The sequence below is a fragment of the Amyelois transitella genome, chromosome 7 (assembly GCF_032362555.1).
Source record: "Amyelois transitella isolate CPQ chromosome 7, ilAmyTran1.1, whole genome shotgun sequence".
Taxonomy (NCBI): Eukaryota; Metazoa; Arthropoda; class Insecta; order Lepidoptera; family Pyralidae; genus Amyelois; species Amyelois transitella.
In genome coordinates, this window is record NC_083510.1 from 11,697,109 (window position 1) to 11,719,342 (window position 22,234).

The window sequence follows — 22,234 nt, forward strand, 5'->3', positions numbered from 1 at the left end:
CCTTAACTAAAAATAAATTCTTAGCGCAGTTATAATTAACGACATAGTACGACGTTTCTCGTGTCCTTTTATCTATATTAAAATTTACTTTGGTGTAGGTAATACCTACTAACATATTTCTAAAAAATTCCTGCAAAGAAAGTTATTGAAAAAAAATTTGCAGTAGTGTTAAAGTTTACAATTGCGCTAAAAATATAGAAATTAACAGTTAATTGTGGCGGGTGTCAAAAGACTAAATTTTTAATAAATCGAAGTTTTTAATAGATTTCTTAGTAAAAACAGTCAAATAATTCTGGTTTATATAAAAGTCTTTATTGCTATAAAAACAATTAAATAAATAGATGTTCTTATTCAAACTACGAGCCAAGTGCTTTCCTTCATCATCTGACATATATTTTCAAACCGACCGAAACAAACAAGAGGTATAATATGTTGTGGATAATATGTTTATTTTTGCTGACGCTCCTCTTGTTATTGATGAAATGGAAAAACAGAAAGTTTGCAAAAATAGCGCAACAGCTGCCTGAACCAAGTTTCACGAAACTGCCGATTCTGGGACACGCTGCCAGTGTTTGGGGAGATAATGAAGGTAGTATATTGTTGTTAAAAATAATAATACATAATAATATATTATTTTGACAGCCTCTGTGGCGCAGCGGTAGTACGCTTGTCTGTGACACCGGAGGTCCCGGGTTCGAATCCTGGCCAGGGCATGATGACAAAAGAACTTTTTCTGATTGGCCTTGGTCTTGGATGTTTATCTATATTAAGTATTTATTATAAAATATAGTATCGTTGAGTTAGTATCTCGTAACACAAGTCTCGAACTTACTTCGAGGCTAACTCAATCTGTGTAATTTGTCCCGTATATATTTATTTATTATTATCATTTTTTTGAAGTGTGTTAAAAATAATAAGAAAAATGCGCGACGGTACATTTTCCTAAACGATTAATATGTACGAGATATAGCAGGAGCAGATCCTAAATCCTGGATCCTCGCAAGAGTCTTAAAAGGAGATACGGAACTCCTGGTCCTTCAATCATGTTCCATAAGCTGGGTTAGATTCCCTTGTTAGTAGTAAGAATTGAAGGAGTGAGTGAAGTGAGGAGTCCGGTTGCTCATATAAGGAACAGGTTATGTACATTGAAGAAACTTGAACATTCGGGCGACTGGATGTCTAACCATGATCGATCGAACACGTGTCAGGTACCCCTGTGAACGTCACGGAGGTCAGATGGGAGTCGCTTCGTGTAAAAACCTGACTCACCCAATCCAGGATCCATGGTCCAAAGCATCCCCCGGGCTCCTCCCTACAGTGGTGAGAATGCAACCGGCACTAAAACCAGGACAAAATTCAAAATTAATATATATTTATAGGATACTTCACAGTGCAGAAGAAGCGGTAACAAACTGCACTGCAGCATTTTCTGTTGTTGTGTATGTTGTTACGAGTAGAATATCGGTTTAAATTGGTTTCAGATCTGATGAGAAGCCTTGAACAACTGGGTCGGGATGCTCTGGCCAATGGCGGTATTGTTAGCGCGTGGTTAGTCAGCAAGTTAGTCATTGGTAAGTTCAGTTTAATTAAGTAACTTATTTTACTATTTATTAGCTTTACTGTGTTGGTTTTTACTTACTTTATTATTTTTTACTACAGTTTGTGAGTATGTCAGTATGGATGTTTTTTATTCTTTCACGCAAAAACTTCTGAACCGATTACGATGAAATTTGGTATGCAGGTACCTGAAGACCCAGAATGACATATAGGCTACATTTTATCCCGGAGTTCCCACGGGATTGATAGGGTTTCCATGCGGACGAAGTCGCGGGCGGCCTCTAATAGTCAATAAATCAAAGAAAATAACATCAGGAATAGACAATGTTGATAAAGATCAATTTTTGGTAGTGTTTAATTGTTACTACCTACCCAAATATGTGATGAATGTCTGAATTATGTTACAGCGGTGGCGGATCCTGATATGGTGGAGATGGTGATGAAGGGTTGTCTCGAGAAGGATGATCTGTACAAAGTAGTTCGAGAGCTAATCGGATATGGCAGTATATTTGCCCCTGGTAAGAGTGGAGTTTTTCAAATTAACATAAGTGGAGTTTTTCAAATTAACATAGTGTGTTTCTTCACAAGTAAATAAAAAGTGAACATACATATATACATACATATGATCTCGTCTATATCCCTTGCGGGGTAGACAGAGCCGATAGTTTTGAAAAGACTGAATGGCCACGTTCAGCTATTTGGCTTAATGATAGAATTGAAATTCAATTCAATTCTTATATAGATAAACATCCAAGACCCAGGCCAATCAGAAAATGTTCTTTTCTCATCATGCCCTGACCGGGATTCGAACCCGCGGCGCCACAGAGGCCGTCAGATTCATTCAGAAAGAGATTCTTATTATTTAAAATAGCCCACCATGTGTCATTAATAGATTATAGATATTCTTTGTTTTTCTCCAGTATCAATTTGGCGCCCGCGACGCAAGATCTTAGCTCCAATATTCGCGCCGAAGACCCTCAATAGTTTTATCCCCATTTTCTCCAAGCAGAGCGACATTTTGTTGGACAAGCTGCAAGGTGATGTGGACAACGGCGACGTTTCCATCTTCGATAAGGTCACGGGATACTCTATGGATTCCGTCTGTGGTATGTGGACCAACCGATGTTGTTAATAGGTATACCTCAAATTGAATAACTCAGGTCTTTGAAAAGCCCATCTGCTGTCAAAGGCAATTTGAATTCAGAACCCGTTACATTCACTAATTTGCGCATTCCAGTAATTTTTCCAAGACTTTTCGTTTAGGATAGCGGATCTTTACTTGTTCCACAGCAATAGATTTGGCACAGACTTTTGACGTCCGATGAAAATGCTGCAGTGTAGTTTGTTCCGCCGCTTCTTCTACAAATGCGTTTTGGAAGCGGTATTAGTTATAATTAGATTTAAGTGATGTGACGTCAATAAGTGATACCTTGTATCCAATTTTGAAAACAAATCTATTCTATTCTACTTTACTATCAAAAGATGTAGTGAAGAGTCGACGTATTCTTTCAGAAACTACACTGGGCACTGAGGTAAACTCACAAAGCCAGCCGCAGCATCCAGTGCCCCGATCCTTCGCCTTGTTCTGCAAGCTGGCTGCTCTTCGAATGGTGCGACCTTGGTTTCACTCTGACTCTATTTACAAATGGTCGTCTGACTACCCTCAGTTCAAGAGTTCGGCCGAAGTATTGAAGCAGTTTGTCAGAAAGGTTAGTCGAGAAATTCGATTGATATTGGCGACTTGCATTTTGCATAGCTTGCATATAATGGCATTGTTTGACAACGTTCTTTATTTTTTCAGATCATTATATCTAGAAGAGAAAATTTAAGGAAGAGTGACCCAAGTAAGATATTTTTGTTGTCTACGTGGACCGAATAGGATTTTTTTGGAGAGGTTTCAAGTATGAACATGAGCGGGAGTTGTAGTTTTTAGTGAGGAGTGCGATTGAAATTGACATATCTTTTGTTGGGAAGGCCTCGAGTCACTAACCTAGACGAGGTTTCAAGGAAAAATATATAAATATATACGGGACAAATTACACTGATTGGGTTAGCCTCGAAGTAAGTTCGAGACTTGTGTTACGAGATACTAACTCAACGATACTATATTTTATAATAAATACTTATATAGACAAACATCCAAGACCCAGGCCAATCAGAGAAGGTTCGTTTCTCATCATGCCCTGGCCGGGATTCGAACCCGGGATCTCCGGTGTCACAGACAAGCGCACTACCGCTGCGCTACAGAGGCCGTCGAATGGTTTCTGATGGACTTGAGAATCCGAATAGTGACAGGTTGCTAGCCCACCGCCTTCAAATTATTTCGTGTTATATTTTAGTTCTCTCAATTTTGTTGAAGCCTGCTTCTGATTATTTTGTGCAGTTCAGAAAGTAATCAAGGTCCAAAGCTTACTGGACCTGCTGATCACATCGGAAGGCGGTAAGGGTTTCTCAGACTTGGAGCTGCAGGAGGAGACGCTGGTGGTGGTGCTAGCCGGGACGGACACGTCTGCTGTCGGGGCCTCCTTCGCAGCCCTGCTGATGGCCAAACATCCTAAAGTACAGGAGAAAGTATATAATGAGTATGTAGGCATTTTGTGAAGTATTTCTATTTTACTCAGTTTTCAGAGTTTTCAATGCATATTCTGTTATAGATAGAAAGGGTAAACCTTTACCTAAATACCTTTGTAAGCCAGGTATCAGCTTAGCAGAAGTGAAAGAAGTATGCAAGGGTTATGGCAAATAGATATAGTATCTGCCTTGCTTTCCTTTCTTACCCTTCGGGAAATTGTGTTTTATATGTTTTGTATACTAAAGTATCCACAACATCAGGGATATTACGGGTTCTGTTCCAAGTTGCTTTCTAATACTATGGACTTAACAAACTGCATTTTCCAGAGTGATCGATATACTTGGAGACAAACCGGTTCAAGCGGAAGATTTGCTGAAGCTGAAATATTTAGAAGCAGTTTTGAAAGAGAGCCTGAGACTGTATCCTCCAGTGTGCCTGGTCATGAGGAACCCGACTCAAGATTTTACACTCGGTTTGTTGAAAAATTCTCATCAGAGATTAGATTTAAAACCTATTGGAGTTCTGGGCTCATTATCGAAAGGGTTCAATTACTAGTTGGTTGTAGGCTTTTTAATGAAAACCGTTTAAACCGTTGAAAAATTATTTGAGGACAAAGACATAAAGATAGATTTTCGTTAAGGTGGCTCCAACAAATTAGTCTAATTTCTTTGCATATTTAGAAATTTTCGATTGAAAACGAGTTTACAAATCTATTAACTTCGGTGTGGCCAATATTCTATTTTACTGTTAATGTGCCGTGTAGTTCCCAGCACCAATACAAAAAAGAATAGGACCACTCCATCTCTTTCCCATGAATGTCGTAAAAGGCGACTAAGGAATAGGTTAACAAACTTGGGATTCTTTTTTAGGCGATGGGCTAGCAACCTGTCACTATTTGAATCTCAATTCTATTATTAAGCCAAATAGCTGAACGTGGCCATTCAGTCATTTCAAGACTGTTGGCTCTGTCTACCCCGCAAGGGATATAGACGTGACCATATGTATGTATGTATGTAGGTATGTATGTACTGTTAATTTCTTTGGTACAATTCCTTCGCAGCTCCAGGTGTGACCTTAGTTCCTGGCCTGACCGTTCTTATCCACATCAGGGCTCTCCACCGCAACATGAAGTACTGGGGTGGCGACGCAGACACCTTCAGACCTGAACGATTTCTCGAAGATCCTCCAACTCATCCATTCGCTTACATACCATTCGGTAAAGGATCCAGAATGTGTCTCGGTAAGCCAATTTTAAAGTCTTTGTATTCATACATACATACACATACATATGGTCACGTCTATATCCCTTGCGGGGTAGACAGAGCCAACAGTCTTGAAAAGACTGAATGGCCACGTTCTGCTATTTGGCTTAATGATAGAATTGAGATTCAAATAGTGACAGGTTGCTAGCCCATCGCCTAAAAGAGAAATCCCAAGTTTATAAGCCTATCCCTTAGTCGAATTTTACGTCATCCATGGGAAAGAGATGGAGTGGTCGTTTTCTTTTTTGTAGTGGTGCCGGGAACCACACGGCATGGCACTTTGTATTCATATCTACGAGTATGTCCTTTGTGCATTGTGGTTCCCGGCACCAAAAGAAAGAGAATAGGACCACTCGCATTTTTTTCCCTTGGATGTGACTAAGGGATAGGCTTATAAACTTCAGATTCTTCTTTTAGGCGATGGGCTAGCACCCTGTCACTATTTGAATCTCAATTCTATCATTAAGCCAAATAACTGAACATGGCCATTCAGTCTTTTCAAGACTGCTGGCTCTGTCTACCCCGCAAGGGATATAGACGTGACCATATGTATGTATGTATGTAACTCCTACAAAATTAAAATTTAAAACTGTCCCAAGGTGCGGAGTACGCCATGATGTCAATGAAGACAGTGCTAGCGTCGCTGGTGCGGCGGTACCGGCTGCTGCCCCCCACTGCCGGGTTCGGATCTGGGGAGCTGCCAACTCGTTGTGAGATCATGTTGAAACATGTCGGTAACTTCCAACTGCAGCTTCAGTTGAGAAAATGATTATGATTGGTGAACGAACAATGATGAATTTGAAACCTTAGAAAATGTTTTTTGAAATATTATTATATTTTTTTCTACATGGCAGTTTTACTTACTTTTTTTATAAGACACAAATAAATGATGATTTCAACTTTCTTTTAATAAATAATTAATTACAATTTGATAGGCACTTTAAATAAAAGAAAAATTAATAAGAAGCACTCTCAGGAGAGACGATTTCGGTAAAGCTGACTTTGAATAAATAAGTATCCCATGAAACAATGACAACTCGACAAAATGAAGATGGGAGGAATTTATTCCATTTTTTTGGTCAAAGTCATTTCCTTTTCGTTTAAAAAAGTAGGAAACTGTTATTCTTTCATTTTATTTTTATTAGTTGGTATTTATTTTCATAACAATAATAATTCATTCAATGTGATAGAATTGGGATTTAAATAGTGATAGGTTGCTAGCCCATCGCCTAAAGGATTATTAATGACCATTAAAGTATTGGAGTGTCTCATTCTAAAGCAGTCTTTCCCAAAGTGGGCGATAACGCCCCCTTGTGGGCGCTGCAGGTCTTAAGGGGAGAGACCCAGAAAGAAAATGGGGGCGTTGTGTAGAGGCGGGGTGGGAGTGATTTGTTATTTTATTTAGCTAGGAGGCCTCTTAAACAACGACTTCAAGAGCTCTCGACTCACAACAACAACTTGTGAACATCAATTAATATGAATTAAAAGATTGCTCAAACTCGGTTCTATATTTCTCTCCGCGTAGCGTAGTATATAAACTACGTACGCCGTAGTTCATATATCTGTGCTGTTTTATTGAATGTAGAAAAAATGAAAATCATGTCAATCGGTCGCTCCGTTTCGTAATGAAAGTAGACACAAACAAACAAATGAAAAGGCAACAGACACACTTTCGCATTTTAATAGTTATTTAATAATTATTAAAACAGAACAGCATCAGATTCATCCATCACATTAGTTTTTATATAACGATTGATTATTTTAGTCATATTTTTAATAAAAGATACTCTGTTTTAATACCATAAAATTGCGTTTCAATAATCATTCTTATTGGCAGGTGGAGCCCGTAAGAGTTAACTTGAGACCTAAGCGCCGTTGTATGTTACCTACTGCGCTCAGGTTTTAAGTTGCGGGTTATAGTAAAAGCTTCGTTAAGAATTCTCCGTTACTATACATACATATACATTATATACATATATAGGTCACAATAATTAATTAAACTAATTTGAAGTTATAGTGGTTTTTAAATAGGTGAAAAAATGGGGGCGCAAAAAAAATATTTATTCTCAAAGTGGGCAGTAGACAAAATAAGTTTGGGACTCTCTGTTCTAAAGTGCTGAGATCCACACGACACCTATTTCACTTCATGTTACAAGTTTATCCCATTCTCCTCAAGCTACTTTGAATACGACCTTTACACAAATGATTCTGGTGCCAGTATTATAATATACATATACACACATATTATACCTACATATAAATAATATGCGGGTTTATGCTGGATTTTTTGCCGTGTCTCACCTTATTGTTATTTCATCAACGTGTCACCCATCCGAATAAAACCTGTCATTTATATGACCTTTATGAGGTTTTTGTTTGAAATTAAGATTTACGATAATTCATCTCCACTTGCAGCAACTTAGAAGACGTGATCAATTTGTGATAATTAAAGAAAATTTAATAATGTTTCTTTTCAGCTTGTTTTTGATATTTTATTGTTATTTTTTGTGGCTCTGGAGTGATAGACGGCGCATAAGCTTGTATCGTAAGATAGGGTCTAAATATCCAGCTGTTCCTTTGTTGGGACATGGGTACCTTTACATGGGGGACAGAGAACGTAAGTGTTTTATCAATGTACTATCAAATAAGTTGAAGCTTAACTTTAGTTAATCAATGTAAGACATTAACCATGCACTGCCCAGAGTTAAAGTTAATCTTTTTGTATCATTTATTACCAATTGTTTTTAATAGCTGTTGGCTCATCTATCCATTATTCTTTTTCTTGGTGATGACTCTGAATTTGGTAAATCAGGGTTTTACACAAAGAACTCATCCCATCCATATTTGAATACTTGTCTGCAATAGTTATCTACGAATTTGATTTGAATACTAAATTTCTATCGATTAGTGCTTAAATGCAATATTGTGCTAAAATAATATAAGTTCTTACTGTTCATAATCTCAAATCATAATTATCTACCTTTAGGAAATTTATTATGCAGAACAATGATAATGTTATAGACTTATTTTATGAATTTCAGAAGTCCTACAAAATTTGTTTAAGCTTGGTGATCACGCGATCGCTAATGGAGGGATCTCGACTACCTGGATATTGCATCGTTTCTATCTTGGTGGGTCGATTATTAGCCATACCTGTTTTCTTTGATTTGTCAATCAAGAATACTCTGTTTTCTTTAGTTCACTTTACTCTGTTACCTCTAATATTTATGGTCGTTTCTGATTGTATCCCGAAATATCTCCCCATTATTTTGAATGTAGATTCCAAGAATCCATCGTCGTAAATTTACGCTACTTTGAAAATTGTAGACTGCTATCGTAAAACCGAACGGTTACCAGATAAATTCAGCAACAGTGCAATAAATACTTTGAAATATATCAATATCAATTAAGAATTCATGATAATTTTTTGGTTATGTCAACAGTGCTAGCAGATGCAGTGGATGCTGATTATGTTCTTCATCACTATAACGAGAAAGATGATTTGATGGCTGTGGTCAGACTGTTAACCAGGACTTGTTCTCTCTTCGCTACAGGTCAGTAGGATAGAGCCTACAGAATACATACAATGCTGATTGCTTTGGAGATGAGGAAAATATAGTACCCGAACATTCAGACCACGAAATGTTTAACTATAATCTAAGAAAAGCAATACACAGAAATATCTGTGAAATAAAATATGGAACAGAATAGAGGAAAGTGACGAATTTGAGTATAGGTTCTACAGTGAAGACATAACATAGCTTTCGTTGGCGAATACTAAAAAGTATTTTCTTAAACATTTCATAAATGTGGAGGTTCTGCTTGCCATAAATGCAGATTCTCCGAAATCTCACGTCTCTCCCAATCTCCCTGCTAAAATTTTCCCAGCACCAGCACCTTCATTTTTTCAGCACCTGTATGGCGTCCTCGCAGGAAAATTGTGACGGCCCTGTTGTCCCACAAGAATGTGAGTAAATTCGAACCTGTGTTCTCCAAGGGCAGCGAGATTCTAGTGGAACAGCTGCGGCCCCTGGCAGGGACGGAAGCATTCTCCATCTGGGACCATTTCAATGCGTACACTTTGGACGCGACTTGTAGTAAGTAATTATTAATGTCTTCTTTATTTCTTGTAATTTGATTTTTATGTTGTGTCTGAAGCTGACAGAATTTTGATCTTTGGACCATTATTCTGTAGACTCTTCAGCCGGTAAATCGTACAAAGATAAAAATAGTCCTGTCAACTAATATCCCGACGACTAAAAATTAGGAATGAACCTCCTTTATATCAAGCGAAAAAATCAGGCAAAACCAATAAAGGACAAAAGTAATTAAATTAATTATTAATGCTAAATTGAAATTTTAGGTACAATTTTGGGAATAGATTTCAAAAGTCAACTGAATCTGGATGAGCCTTTGAGGAATTCCATCAACGTCATGTTGGACCTGGCCGGGGAAGTGGTGCTGAAGGTCTGGTACCAAGTGGAGTTCTTCATGAAAAGGACCAGTTTTTATAAAATATTTTTGAAGAACAACAAGGTTATTAAAGATCATATAGACAAGGTAAATTCAATTTTAATACAACTAAGCACATTCTATTAAGTTTGATACATATGTATATTATCAAAAGGTATGAGTAAGCGCTTTTTAATACTCCTTTTATTGCAAATTAAATATTTGTCCCTCTCAGTCTAAGATTGTTTTTTTCAGGCAATGAAGAAACATTCAGATCTTGTGGTAAAAAATAATGAAAAGTTTGTTCTGGGTAAGTATTTTGTTCGTTCGTAATTACAGCTGATTTTACTGCCTTAGAGAGTTTGCCTTTTGATATTCAAAGAAAGAAGTTAATAAAGTGTGCCTTTTCTAGGCTGGTATGGAATGTTATAGCGCTATATTCTTAAACAGTTTGATTAAATGGGAATTTTACTACCAGGAAATGTAGAATTCATTTCTACAAACGAAACTACAAATTAAACCTTTTTGTTTTTTAAGATGAGGAAAAACAATTCAGTCTCCTCCACCTGTTTTCCCAACTGAAGGAGCAGAGAGGGTTCGACGAGACCATGCTTCATGACGAGTCCCTGGGGCTTCTGATGGCGTCTTCAGATTCCACCGCCATTGGCATCTCTCTGGTGGCGTTGGTGCTGGCTAGGCAGCCTGAGGTGCAGGAGAAAGTTTATCAAGAGTACGTTGATGAGTATAGTTTTCATCCAATCATTTCATTTCAGATCTAAGATTAAGACAGTTTATCTAAGCATCATGCAGAGTTTAGTCAATATAATCAAACGTGCGTCTTGGAACTTAGTACTGATAGCCGTTTTTTAACTTAAGAAGTACAAACTTTATACTTTCCATAGAAATCAGTCTCTTTCTTTGCCTATCCTGATTTGTTCATGTTATACGTTAAAGACCGGCTTTTATAAGTTTATCCTATCTTCAGAATCCTCCGTTTTGGGATATTTATCTCAACATTCTTGACGACCTCAAAGCACATTGTCTTTGGCTTGCTTCTCCTATCTAAGCCTGATGGCGGCATGACCATTCTACAAATTCTTTCATGAAATACATTCATGCGAAGTGCGAAGAACCTAAGTATTTCGTATTTTATTTTTACAACAGATTGAAGGATGTGTTCGGTGACTCCGACCGGCCTGTGACCATAGATGATCTTCCCCACCTGAAGTATTTAGAGGCCGTGATCAAGGAGACCGAACGCCTGTACCCGCCAGCACCGCATGTATCCAGAAAGCCGGCAGAAGACATGGTTTTGCGTAAGACGTTTTATTAAAATAAGAGTGTTTTGCTGCCCAGCTGTTTTCTTCAAACATCGGGTTGGTTTCTACAGATTCAGAAGAATGTGAATGTTCAGTCACGTTTTCCTAAGATTCTTATCTATTTATACTTTAAAAAAACATTGGTGGTCTATCTTTATTAATCTTCCTTTGCTAATTTGACAGGACTTGACAGAAGTTAGCTAAAAATGGGAAATTAACAAATTGCAGTATTTGTATTGCGATAACGATCGATTACCATTGGACTACCGACAATTAAAATTATTTACTTAAGTAAATATAATTTTCGTTATTTGTTTCAGCATCAGGAGTCAAAGTGCCCAAAGGAACCAGCTTCATCATCAGCATCTACGCCCTGAACAGGAACCCTAAGTACTGGGGATCTGACGCTCATGAGTTCAGGCCGGAGCGGTTCCTGGATGGCAGTGTTCCAGAGTTATCCTCGTACTTTGTTTTTGGACGCGGTCCGAGGAGATGTCCAGGTAAGGTTATAATGTTCCCATCAATTCACTGCAAAGAAATATGGGAAGAGATACCTGCATTTTGGTAGACTATAAAAGAATCCTGTCCCGAAGAGCCTATCTGCTTTTAAAACCAAAGCAAGAGATCGGCTTCCTAGCACCGCTGTCTACTTGTTATTTTGTATTGATATTTTTAATATGTATCCTTTATATTGAATGGCAAAGCCTCCTCCGTACTAGGTTTCACTGAAAATCAGCGCATTGTGTAACTTCATCATACACATGCATATGCTGAGTGGAAACCTTTTTGGTCGCATCATGTATTTTTGTGAAATTTATTTCTATGTTTTTTTTTATATTTGTAAAAAAAAAATTGGTTACGCTACAGCCTCATAGCGACAATTTACTATAAGTTTAGCCTATACCTTATGTTGAAAGTAATGTCCTTATTGCAGAATTCAGATCTTGTCCTATCGGAAAGCTTAGCACCTATTATCATTACAGAAATAAGAATAAAATTATCTGATTAGTGAAATTCGTAATACTTTACTGAATTAAATAATCATTCCCAGCCGATTTACCCAAAAAAGATCTCAGAATTTGTATTTAAAGGGAGCTATGATGACTCATAAGGTACTCTTGCTTCTACGCCCAGCGTGGACAAATATTTGTTGTTATTTGCTTAAACATTTGTCCAGCAATCAGACCAAATAAGTAAGTTTAAAATCACCCAAAATATTGAACATATATTAGGCAATAAAGTGATCAAAAAAGGGGTAGGCTTATAAACTTGGGATTCTTCTTTTAGGCGATGGGCTAGCAACCTGTCACTATTTGATCCTAAATTCTATCATTAACCCAAATACCTGAACGTGGCAGTCTTTTCAAGACTGTTGTCTCTGTCTACCCCGCAAGGGATATAGACGTGATTATTGTGATGTGATATGATCAGAAACCATGTTTCCCAGGGATCCAGTTCTCCATGATGTCCACTAAGACGGTGCTGGCGACGCTGCTGCGGCAGTACAAGTTGTTGCCCGCGACTCCCCCCGACGCGCCTCTGAGGTTCCTCTTCGGCATCACCATGAAGGAAGTCGACAATTTCCGCGTCAAGATCCAAGCTAGAAATTGAATCGTGCTGTTATTATTCTGCGGAATATAAATAAACATTATCTATGAAATGATTTTTATTTTATTTTTTTATGTATTTTTTTAAGTTTTTTGAACTACCTTTTTTAAAATTACATACATACGTAATAATCACGTCTATATCCCTTGCGGGGTAGAAGGAGCCAACAGTCTTGAAATGACTGAAAGGAAATGAAAGGCCACATTCAGCTGTTCCCGGCACCAATAGAAAAAGAATAGGACCACTCCATCCCTTTCCGATGAATGTCGTAAAGGCGACTGAGGGATAGGCTTATAAACTTGGGATTCTTCTTTTAGGCGACAGGCTTGCAACCTCTTTATATGAATCTCAATTCTATCATTAAGCCAAATAACCTATCGTTGCCTTTCTGGTGAATTATTAAATAAAAAAATAATTAGCTAGAGAGTTGACGCCATTGTAAAGATTTAGAATAGCGATGGCCACAATCACAGAGGTCACATAGGATCCAATTTCAATCCAGGATACGAATCCTGGACCAGACCATGGGGTCTAGTTCATACGACTAATAGGTCGATTGTATGAAACGCATTCTGTGTTAAGCATTCTCCAACCAGATTAATATGCCACAATGCATTGCTCAGATAAAGGCGTAAGTAGAAACCTTTATATTGCGCTGAAAGAAATGGTAGAAATAACCACGTGCAAAGAGTTTCGCAGCGGGCAGAACTTGACAAAATTACAATCTCAACAAAAACATATAGAATACTGAAAATGGATTATCTTGTACAAAAGACAAACAGTCATCTATTCAACAAGATAAATAATCGCTAAAGCTTACCAAGACTACCCGAAAGAGTTATGAATGTGGATGAAGCGAGAGAAGCATGCAGAGATTGTGGCAAGTGGAAAGATGTAGTCTCTGCCTACCCCTTCGGGAAAAGGCGCGACTATATGCATGTTTGTAAGTCTAATCATCAAGACATGATTGTCTTATCATCATATGATTTCTCCATAGTGACAAAATTGAAGACAAACAGTCATCTATTCAACAAGATAATTAATCACTTAAGCTTACCAAGAGTAAAGAGTTATGAATGAGAATGAAGCGAGAGAAGCATGCAGAGATTGTGGTAAGTGGAAAGATGTAGTCTCTGCCTACCCCTTCGGGAAAAGGCGTGACTATATGTATGTTTGTAAATCTAATCATCAAGACATGATTGTCTTATCATCATATGATTTCTCCATAGTGACAAAATTGAATACTTAACAATGACTTGATTATCATTTAGTCATTGTCTTGTCCAATATTGTTGATATTTTTCAAGGTGCCTGAGGCACAGATATCGGAATAAATTTCACTGCATTTTTCATAAACAAATCAATCATCGATTTCTCAGAAAAAACAATGTTATTATTGACATAAAAGTATTCAACACGCCCTTTGACCCTGCCGCGATGTCTTCATTCATGTTAAACTTACTGGCCTTGACCACTTTTGAGATGTGATTGAGAAATTGGCAATGAAATCTTTCAGATTTTCTGCAGCTTACAACACATATACGTGAGAACTAATTAAATTTAATTACATAAATAACATTTATTCAAATTATGTTGTTATTCATTTTATTGCTGTTGTTAAGTTGTCATGTTTTGTGGTTATGGAGAAACAGACGGTTCTTTAATTTGTATAGAAAAGTGGGTTCAAGATTCCCCTTTGTACCCTTCATGGGTCATGGATATCTCTATTTAACTAATGGAGAAAGTAAGTGATTGTTTTAATTTTACTATATATTTTAAAATATAATAAATGTTCTTTTAGAATATGTAAATTTTTATTATTCCAATTACTTGTTACTAAAATTTGTGTACAGTCTGTTGATGTGTATTTATGACGATATCAAAGTACCTAACCACTTCATCTTTCCGAGGGATAGGCTTATAATCTTGGGATTCTTCTTTAAGGCGATCTCAGTTCTATCATTAAGTCTAACAGCTGAACGTGGCTGTCTAGCCCGCAATGAATATAGACGTGATTATATGAATGAATCAAAGTAACAAGCGATGTATTCAATAACTTTCAGACATTTTGTAAAAGATATTTGTTTGTATTAAATAGTATCTGTATAATATTTTAAGTTTGAATTTCCAGAAGTCCTGAATAATTTATTCAAAATTGGTGACCATGCTATCAGCAATGGAGGAATGTCTACCACGTGGTTGCTGCACCGGTTCTACCTGAGTGAGTTGATGTGATTGCGATTCTTTTTTATAGGCCACTAGCGACCCGCCCCGGCTTCGCACGGGTGCAAAATTATAAATGTTATTATACATAGAAACCTTCAAAAATCCGTTGCGTAATTTTAAAGATTTAAGCATACAGACTAAAATAGCGACTTTGTTTTATACTATGTAGTGATAAGCTAGCAACCTGTCACTATTTGAATCTCAGTTCTATCTTTAAGCCTAATAGCTCAGTCTTCTCAAGACTGATGGCTCTGTATTCCTCACAAGGGATATAGACGTGACTATGATTTTCTTACTAAGCTGGATTTTTCTTCGGCAGATCGTCGTAATTTATTAGTTTATGTATATAATTTATTTTTATGTTTTATGTATGTTGTACGTATTTATGTATTTTATATATATACTAGCTGTTGCCTGCGACTTCGTCCGCGTATATTTCGAATTTTTCCGCGTAAACTTATTTTCATTCAAATTACGATAACTTTTTTTGAGTGAACCGATTTAGATAAAACAAACTTTAAATGTTTTTCTGAGTTAAAACAAAGCAATTGGTGAATGTTTGAAGTAAATCGGTTCAGTACTTTAGGAGATAATCGTGATCATACATACAGACAGTCAGACAGACAAGAAATTCAAAAAAAATATTTTTGCTTTCTAGTTTTCATTCTAAGTGTCCCTCTATCCATTTCAGTCAAAAATACTAAATGTACAGACAAAATATTTTTACTGTTTTATTATATGTATTGAAATATGCATATGCACTTTATCACACCACGAACTTAAAGTTTTCCTATTTGGTCTGCTGGATGACTGATAGAGAATGCCAAACGGCATACAGTCCCCCTCTTGTACCTAAATTGTTTTCTTTATAAAAGAAATAAAGTTTCAAAATAAATAAGCTAAATAGCATTCAACTTGATCAGAAATTTCGTTGATTTATGTTTTCAATTATCACACAGTGTTGGCAGATCCAGTTGATGCAGGTTACGTACTAAAACACCACCTGGAGAAGGATGAATTGATGTTGCTCATCAGGTATTTCACACGCACCAGCTCCGTCTTTGCAAAAGGTCCGTATCATCATTCATTCATTTTCTCAGCTATTTCTCAAGTTATCTACCGCTTTTTTTTATTCTCTCAATTTCTCATATTTTAATTGCTACACATTGCACAATTACATTGCTAATTTACATACATACATAGGGATATAGTCACTTCTATATCCCTTACGGGGTAGACAGAGCCAACAGTCTTGAAAAGACTGATAGGCCACGTTCAGCTTCTCGGCTTAATGATGGAATTGAGATTCAAATAGTGACAGGTTGCTAGCACATCGCCTAAAAGAAGAATCAAAAGTTACCTATATATATCTTTTGCTTTGCCACTCTTCTTATCTTCCTGATTAACTTTAGTGGGGGGAAGATAAGTCATAATTATGCCTTATAAAAGATACGGTTCAATTACCATACGTTTTGAAAATTATTAAGCGATATGAATTATCCTATAATAATGAATAAAAATTTTGAATTTGAATATGAATTTTGGTAATTTTTAATTGAAGATATATAATTTTATTAGTGTTGTGTGGTTCCCGGCACCAATATAAAAAAAGAATAGGACCATCTCGTTCCTATGGATGTCGTAAAAGGCGACTAAGGGATAGGCTTATAAACTTGGGATTCTTCTTTTAGGCGATGGGCTAGCAACCTGTCACTATTTGTATCTCAATTCTATTATCGAGCCAAAAAGCTGAACGTGGCCTGTCAGTCTTTTCAAGACTGTTTGTTAGCTTTGTCTAGCCCGCAAGGGATATAAACGAGACTATATGTAAGTATGTATATATTTTTTATTACAGTGGCCATTTGGCGTCCGCGCAGAAAGATAGTATCTGCGCTTCTATCTCACAAGAACGTGAGTAAATTTGAGCCGGTCTTTGCCAAAAACAGCGAGGTTTTAGTTGAGCAGTTGCGACCTTTGATAGGGAAGGAGGCCTTCTCCATTTGGGAGCATTTAAATGCTTACACTGTGGACATAACTGGTAGTAAGTAAAATTTCCTTCGAGCTATACAGAATTAAAATGAATTTTGACGAGCTTGCAGTCGTCTGCCGAATATTAGACTTTTTTTTTTTGAATACATATGTCGTGTGGTTCCCTGCTCCAGTACAAAAAGAGCCAACAGTCTTATAAAGACTGATAGGCCACGTTCAGCTATTTGGCTTTAAGATAGAATTGAGATTCAAATAGTGACAGGTTGCTAGCCCATGGCCTAAAAAAGAATTCCAAGTATGTAAGCCTATCCCTTAGTCGCCTTTTACGACATCCATGGGAAAAAGATGGAGTGGTCCCATTCTTTTTTGTATTGGTGCCGGGAACCACACGGCACCAATACAAAAAAAAAAAAATTAATTTCTGTTTTATAGGTACTATTTTCGGTATAGACGTGAACAGCCAAACCAACTTGATGGAGCCGTTGCGACTGGCCATCAACGGTATCATGGAACTGGCCGCGGAGGTGTTGTTACAAATATGGTATCACGTAGAGTTTCTGCTCAAAAGATCCTCGATTTACAAGCAATTGCTGGAGTACGATCACGTTGTCAAATGTTATGTGGACAAGGTTGGTCAAGCCTAAGTTACGTATAGTTTGTATGCCAACTAACATAACATAAAATCACGCCTCTTTCCCGGAGGGGTAGGCAGAGACTACCTCTTCCCACTTGCCACGATCTCTGCATACTTCCTTCGCTTCATCCACATTCATAATTCTCTGTATGTCAACTAAAAGGCGACTAAGGGATTCTTTTTTAGGCGATTGGTTAGCAACCTGTCACTATTTGAATCTCAATTCTATCATTAAGCCAAATAGCTGAACGAGGCCATTAAGTCTTTTCAAGATTGTTCGCTCTGTCTACCCCGCAAGGGATATAGACTTGACCATATGTATGTATGTATGTAGGTAATGTGAGGTTATTTGTATGTTACGTCTTCACAAGTTTTCTACCGAATATATCTTCTTAAAATATCACGTTGTATAAATTAAGAGACTGAAGAATAACAAAGGTTCCATCCCGGTAAAAACTAAGTTTCCGTGATATATGCGAAAACCTGTTTTTTTTTGTAGGTGGCACTAAATTCGTCGCTTTTTGTAGATAGCGGTAAATTCTCGCGAGCTGCGGGTGAAAGCTAAGTGTTTTTTTATAATTTATACTAAAATAATAGATATTGTAACAAGCATACGGACATGTTGGCGTATTTATAACTATTATTAGTATCTATAGATTTAAATTTACGTACGTTTCAGGCCTTGAAAAAACATACAGATGCTGCATCAAGAAGAATTAAAAATGATATTGAAGGTAAGGTTGCTTTTTAACATTAAAATGTATATTTTTAATTGATTTATTTATTTATTTTATTTGTTATCAAATACATGGGTAAAAGTGAATATTAAAGTAAAAGTTAATAAAAATTAGATATTGACTTACTCATAAATATGTGTTGAAGAGGTAAATTTAAAAAGCTATCAATAAGATTTAAAAATAAATATTCCCAAACTTATCGTAAAGGAAAGAGAAGATGATTTGTTGTTGCTGCGTTACTGATGTTAAGAGCAAGATTGTTTGACCCATTTCTAAGTGCCGTGTGGTTCCCGGCACCAATACAAAAAGAATAAGACCACTCCATCTCATTCCCATGAATGTATAAGCTTGCGATTCTTTTTTTAGGCGATGCGCTAGTAACCTGTCACTATTTGAATCACAATTCCAAACAGCTGAAAGTGGCCTATCAGTATTTTCAAGACTGTCGGCTATGCTTACCCCGCAAAAGATATACACGTGACTATATGTATTCCTAAGTTCCAGATGATGACCATCAGATCAGTCTCCTCCACCTGTTCGCTCAGTTGAAGGAGCAGCGAGGGATCGACCACACGACCCTGTATGACGAGTCCCTGGGTCTCCTGATGGCGGCTTCCGACACCACGGCCGTCGGAGCCTCCACAGCCGCCGCCATGTTGGCGCATTGGCCTGATGTCCAGGAGAAGGCTTATCAGGAGTAAGTAATGTACAGAGATGCTATTTATTTTAGATCTTCGAGTAATGGAAGACCGGTTCCACAAAGGGCGAAATATATTGCAGTTTTTTTTAAGAACCAATATAAAAAATAATGGGACCACTCCATCTCGTTCCTTGGATGCCGTAATAGGCGACTAAGGAATAGGCTTATAAACTTGGGATTCTTCTTTTTGGCGTCTAGATACCTTGTGGGGTAACAGTCCTGAAGAGACTGACGGGCCACGTTCAGCTGTTTGACTTTATGATAGAATTGAGATTCAAATAGTGACAGGTTGCCAGCCTATCGCCTTAAATAAGAATCCCAAGTTTATAAGCCTACCACTTAATCGTCTCTTACGACATCCACGGGAAATGAGGACGGAGTGGTCCCATTCTTTTTTATATTAGTGCCGGCAAACGCATGGCACTTGTTTGATACATTCTGAAAATTATTAACGTGCCGTGTGGTTCCCAGCACCAATATGAAAAAGAATAAGTCCAATCCATCTCTTCTCCATGGATTTCGTAAAAGGCGACTAAGGGGTGGGCTTATAAACTTGGGACTCTTCTTTCTTTCAAGTAAATATCTGATTATTTCGATCAGGTTGTATGAAGTGTTTGGTGATACTGATCGCCACATGACGATTGAGGACCTGCCTCGTCTGAAATACATGGAGGCCGTGATCAAAGAAGCCCTGCGGTTATACCCACCAGCGCCGCACGTGACCAGGAAGGCGTTGGAGGATATTGTGTTGCGTATGCATTTTTAATTCTTATTTCACTGTCAGACATCTATAAATGTGTGCCGTGTGGTTTCCGGCACCAATATAGAAAAAGAATAAGACCAATCCATCTCTTTCACATGGACTTCATAAAAGGCGACTGAGGGGTGGGCTTGTAAACTTAGGATTCTTCTTTCAGGCGATGGGCTAGCGATCTGTCACTATTTGAATCCTAATTTTATCATAAAGCCAATCAGCTTAACGTGGCCTATCAGTCTTTCAAGACTGCTTGCTCTGTCTACCCCGCAAGGGATATAGCGCTGATTATATGAATGAATGAATGAATATAACAGTCCATGAAATTTTTTTAATGATTTTTAGGTAGAAGTCAAACTAGAAGGAAGTTGAGATTTTGCATATAGTTGTGTTTTTATACTTGGATAAGTTAAGAAACATTCAACTAAACGTAGCCTTTCAGTCTTTTCAAGACTGTTGACTTTGTCTACCCCGCAAAAGATATAGACGTGACTATATGTTTGTAAAGGAGCAAACTAGAATCTGTTACTTCAGAATCCCGAACTTTCCCAGAGACGTAAGCACGCACCTTACCTTACCACGCTTACCACGACACCTACATGCTTCTTTCCGATTCACGATTCCTTCATACCTACCTCTCTTCATGCAAGCTCGGCGCATTAGTGTTTTCCTTTCCTGAATTTTCGCCAGGACAGCTCAGATTTGACCAAGGCGGCCTTTCCTCTCCAACCTTACCCAAAACTGACAGCTTCGGGCATAATTTTGTATGATTATAAACTCACAGTGGAATATCAGGGTAACAGAATTATAACTTGCAATGTTCTTCCAGCTTCAGGTCTCTCAGTTCCCAAGGGCACCAACTTCCTCATCAGCGCTTACGCCCTGAACAGGAACCCCAAGTATTGGGGCCCTGACGCCGACGAGTTCAGACCTGAGCGGTTCCTGGACGGTAGCCTTCCGGACCAAAGTTTAACCATTTACTTTTCATTCAGCTACGGGCCCAGGGGGTGCCCTGGTAAGATTGCCCATAATTTTACCAATAATTCTGAGACTGAGACAAGACTGTTGGCTCTGTCTAGCCCGCAAGGGATGTGGACGTGACTATATGTATACATGTATGTATTCTTCTACTAATCGCTTGGGTTGTAAGGTCAAAAGGTCGCCTTACTTTTGTGTGAAAATAATAACCGTTTAAAATTTAATTTTTGATCAGAACTTTATTTTAAAATCTGTGAAATACCTTAGTTTTGACTGTTTGCTATTTTACTGATAACTACCTTACTTGATACTTTGTAACTGCTGTCGCACTGTTTGTTAGTGCTTTTGTCTTAAACCACCTATGATATTCTAAATATATTATATTTTATTTAACTTTTCTTCCATTATGCTAATTTCATTCTGATTTACCAATATGGAATTCGCAAAGTAAATAAAAAGGAGTTACAGTCATCCAAGTTATGTACTATATGTATTTTTATTTTATTAGAATATATATCTACAGTCGTAGGTACTTACGAATGTAAACTATATGTAAGTGTATTAAGTAACCTGTTATTCATATTTATATAATTATTTCTTTCACAATTATCGCACCACGCACTTAAATCCATCAGTTTGGTCCAAAGGTTGGCAGAAAATGCCTTGCGGCATTAAGTCCACCTGCTTTACATTTCACGTGCATAAAGTTAAAAAAAAAAAAATTAATCATTCCTCCAGGTATACAATTCGCGATGATGTCAATGAAGACGTCCCTAGGAACATTGCTGCGGCGGTATCGGCTGCTGCCTGCCACCGTTCCCAACACGTCGCGGGGCTCTGCCGGTCCCACCGCCCCGCTCCGGTTCCTCTTCGGAGTCGTGGTGAAGGAAGCTGACAATTTCCCCGTGAGGATAGAAGCGAGACATGGAAAATGATATTGAGATGCGAATAAAGATTTTTAGAAATAAATTTAATTTTTATCGTTCTTTTATCTTTTAGTTATTAATTTAAATACATACACACATTTAATTACGTCTATATCCTTTGCGGGGTATGTAGAGCCAACAGTCTAAAAAAGGCTGATAGGCCACGTTATGCTCATGGAATTTAGATTAAAATAGTAACGGTTGCTAGCCCATCACCTACAAGAGAAATCCCATGTTTATAAGCCTATCCATTAGTCGTCTTTAACAACGTCCATGGGAAAGAACGTCGATGGGAAAGATATGGAGTGGTTCTATTATTAAGTGCCGGAAATTACACAGCATACCAATTTTCATGAAAATCGATAAGCACTTATGTATTTTTCCATGCTCACACTTTACAAATGCAAGATTCATTGGAAGTAAATGGTAAGGTTTAAGTAACTGTGAAAAGGTAACAAATAAACAAACATACCTACTACTTCTCATTTAAAATATCAGTGGATTAGAATAAATATGGATA

At 37.5% G+C, this 22,234-nt stretch overlaps 3 protein-coding genes across 6 annotated transcripts; all 3 read left to right on the forward strand.

Annotated features, from left to right (window-relative positions):
- The first annotated feature begins 294 nt into the window (after positions 1-294).
- LOC106130812 (cytochrome P450 4C1) lies at positions 295-6,186 on the forward strand. The gene is made up of 10 exons (XM_060945148.1): positions 295-589; positions 1,482-1,571; positions 1,965-2,075; positions 2,478-2,663; positions 3,070-3,266; positions 3,359-3,401; positions 3,941-4,139; positions 4,456-4,601; positions 5,190-5,369; positions 5,991-6,186. Exons 1-10 carry the CDS (start codon positions 430-432, stop codon positions 6,158-6,160), a joined length of 1,482 nt encoding a protein of 493 aa, XP_060801131.1. The 5' UTR covers positions 295-429; the 3' UTR covers positions 6,161-6,186.
- A 1,586-nt stretch (positions 6,187-7,772) lies between these two features.
- LOC106130811 (cytochrome P450 4d2) lies at positions 7,773-12,825 on the forward strand. The gene is made up of 10 exons (XM_013329741.2): positions 7,773-8,008; positions 8,433-8,522; positions 8,835-8,945; positions 9,303-9,488; positions 9,755-9,951; positions 10,099-10,153; positions 10,381-10,573; positions 11,008-11,159; positions 11,483-11,662; positions 12,610-12,825. Exons 1-10 carry the CDS (start codon positions 7,855-7,857, stop codon positions 12,771-12,773), a joined length of 1,482 nt encoding a protein of 493 aa, XP_013185195.2. The 5' UTR covers positions 7,773-7,854; the 3' UTR covers positions 12,774-12,825.
- A 1,401-nt stretch (positions 12,826-14,226) lies between these two features.
- LOC132901951 (cytochrome P450 4d2-like) lies at positions 14,227-21,762 on the forward strand. Of its 4 annotated transcripts, none has more exons than XM_060945304.1 (10): positions 14,228-14,514; positions 14,889-14,991; positions 15,956-16,066; positions 16,852-17,037; positions 17,418-17,614; positions 18,299-18,353; positions 18,855-19,053; positions 19,657-19,808; positions 20,640-20,825; positions 21,527-21,762. In XM_060945304.1, exons 1-10 carry the CDS (start codon positions 14,506-14,508, stop codon positions 21,721-21,723), a joined length of 1,395 nt encoding a protein of 464 aa, XP_060801287.1. In that variant the 5' UTR covers positions 14,228-14,505; the 3' UTR covers positions 21,724-21,762. The 4 variants fall into 4 exon arrangements, with proteins under 4 accessions (XP_060801286.1, XP_060801287.1, XP_060801285.1 ...); XM_060945302.1 differs by having other exon boundaries at positions 14,902-14,991; positions 18,861-19,053; XM_060945301.1 differs by having other exon boundaries at positions 14,230-14,514; positions 14,902-14,991.
- Positions 21,763-22,234: the final 472 nt, after the last annotated feature.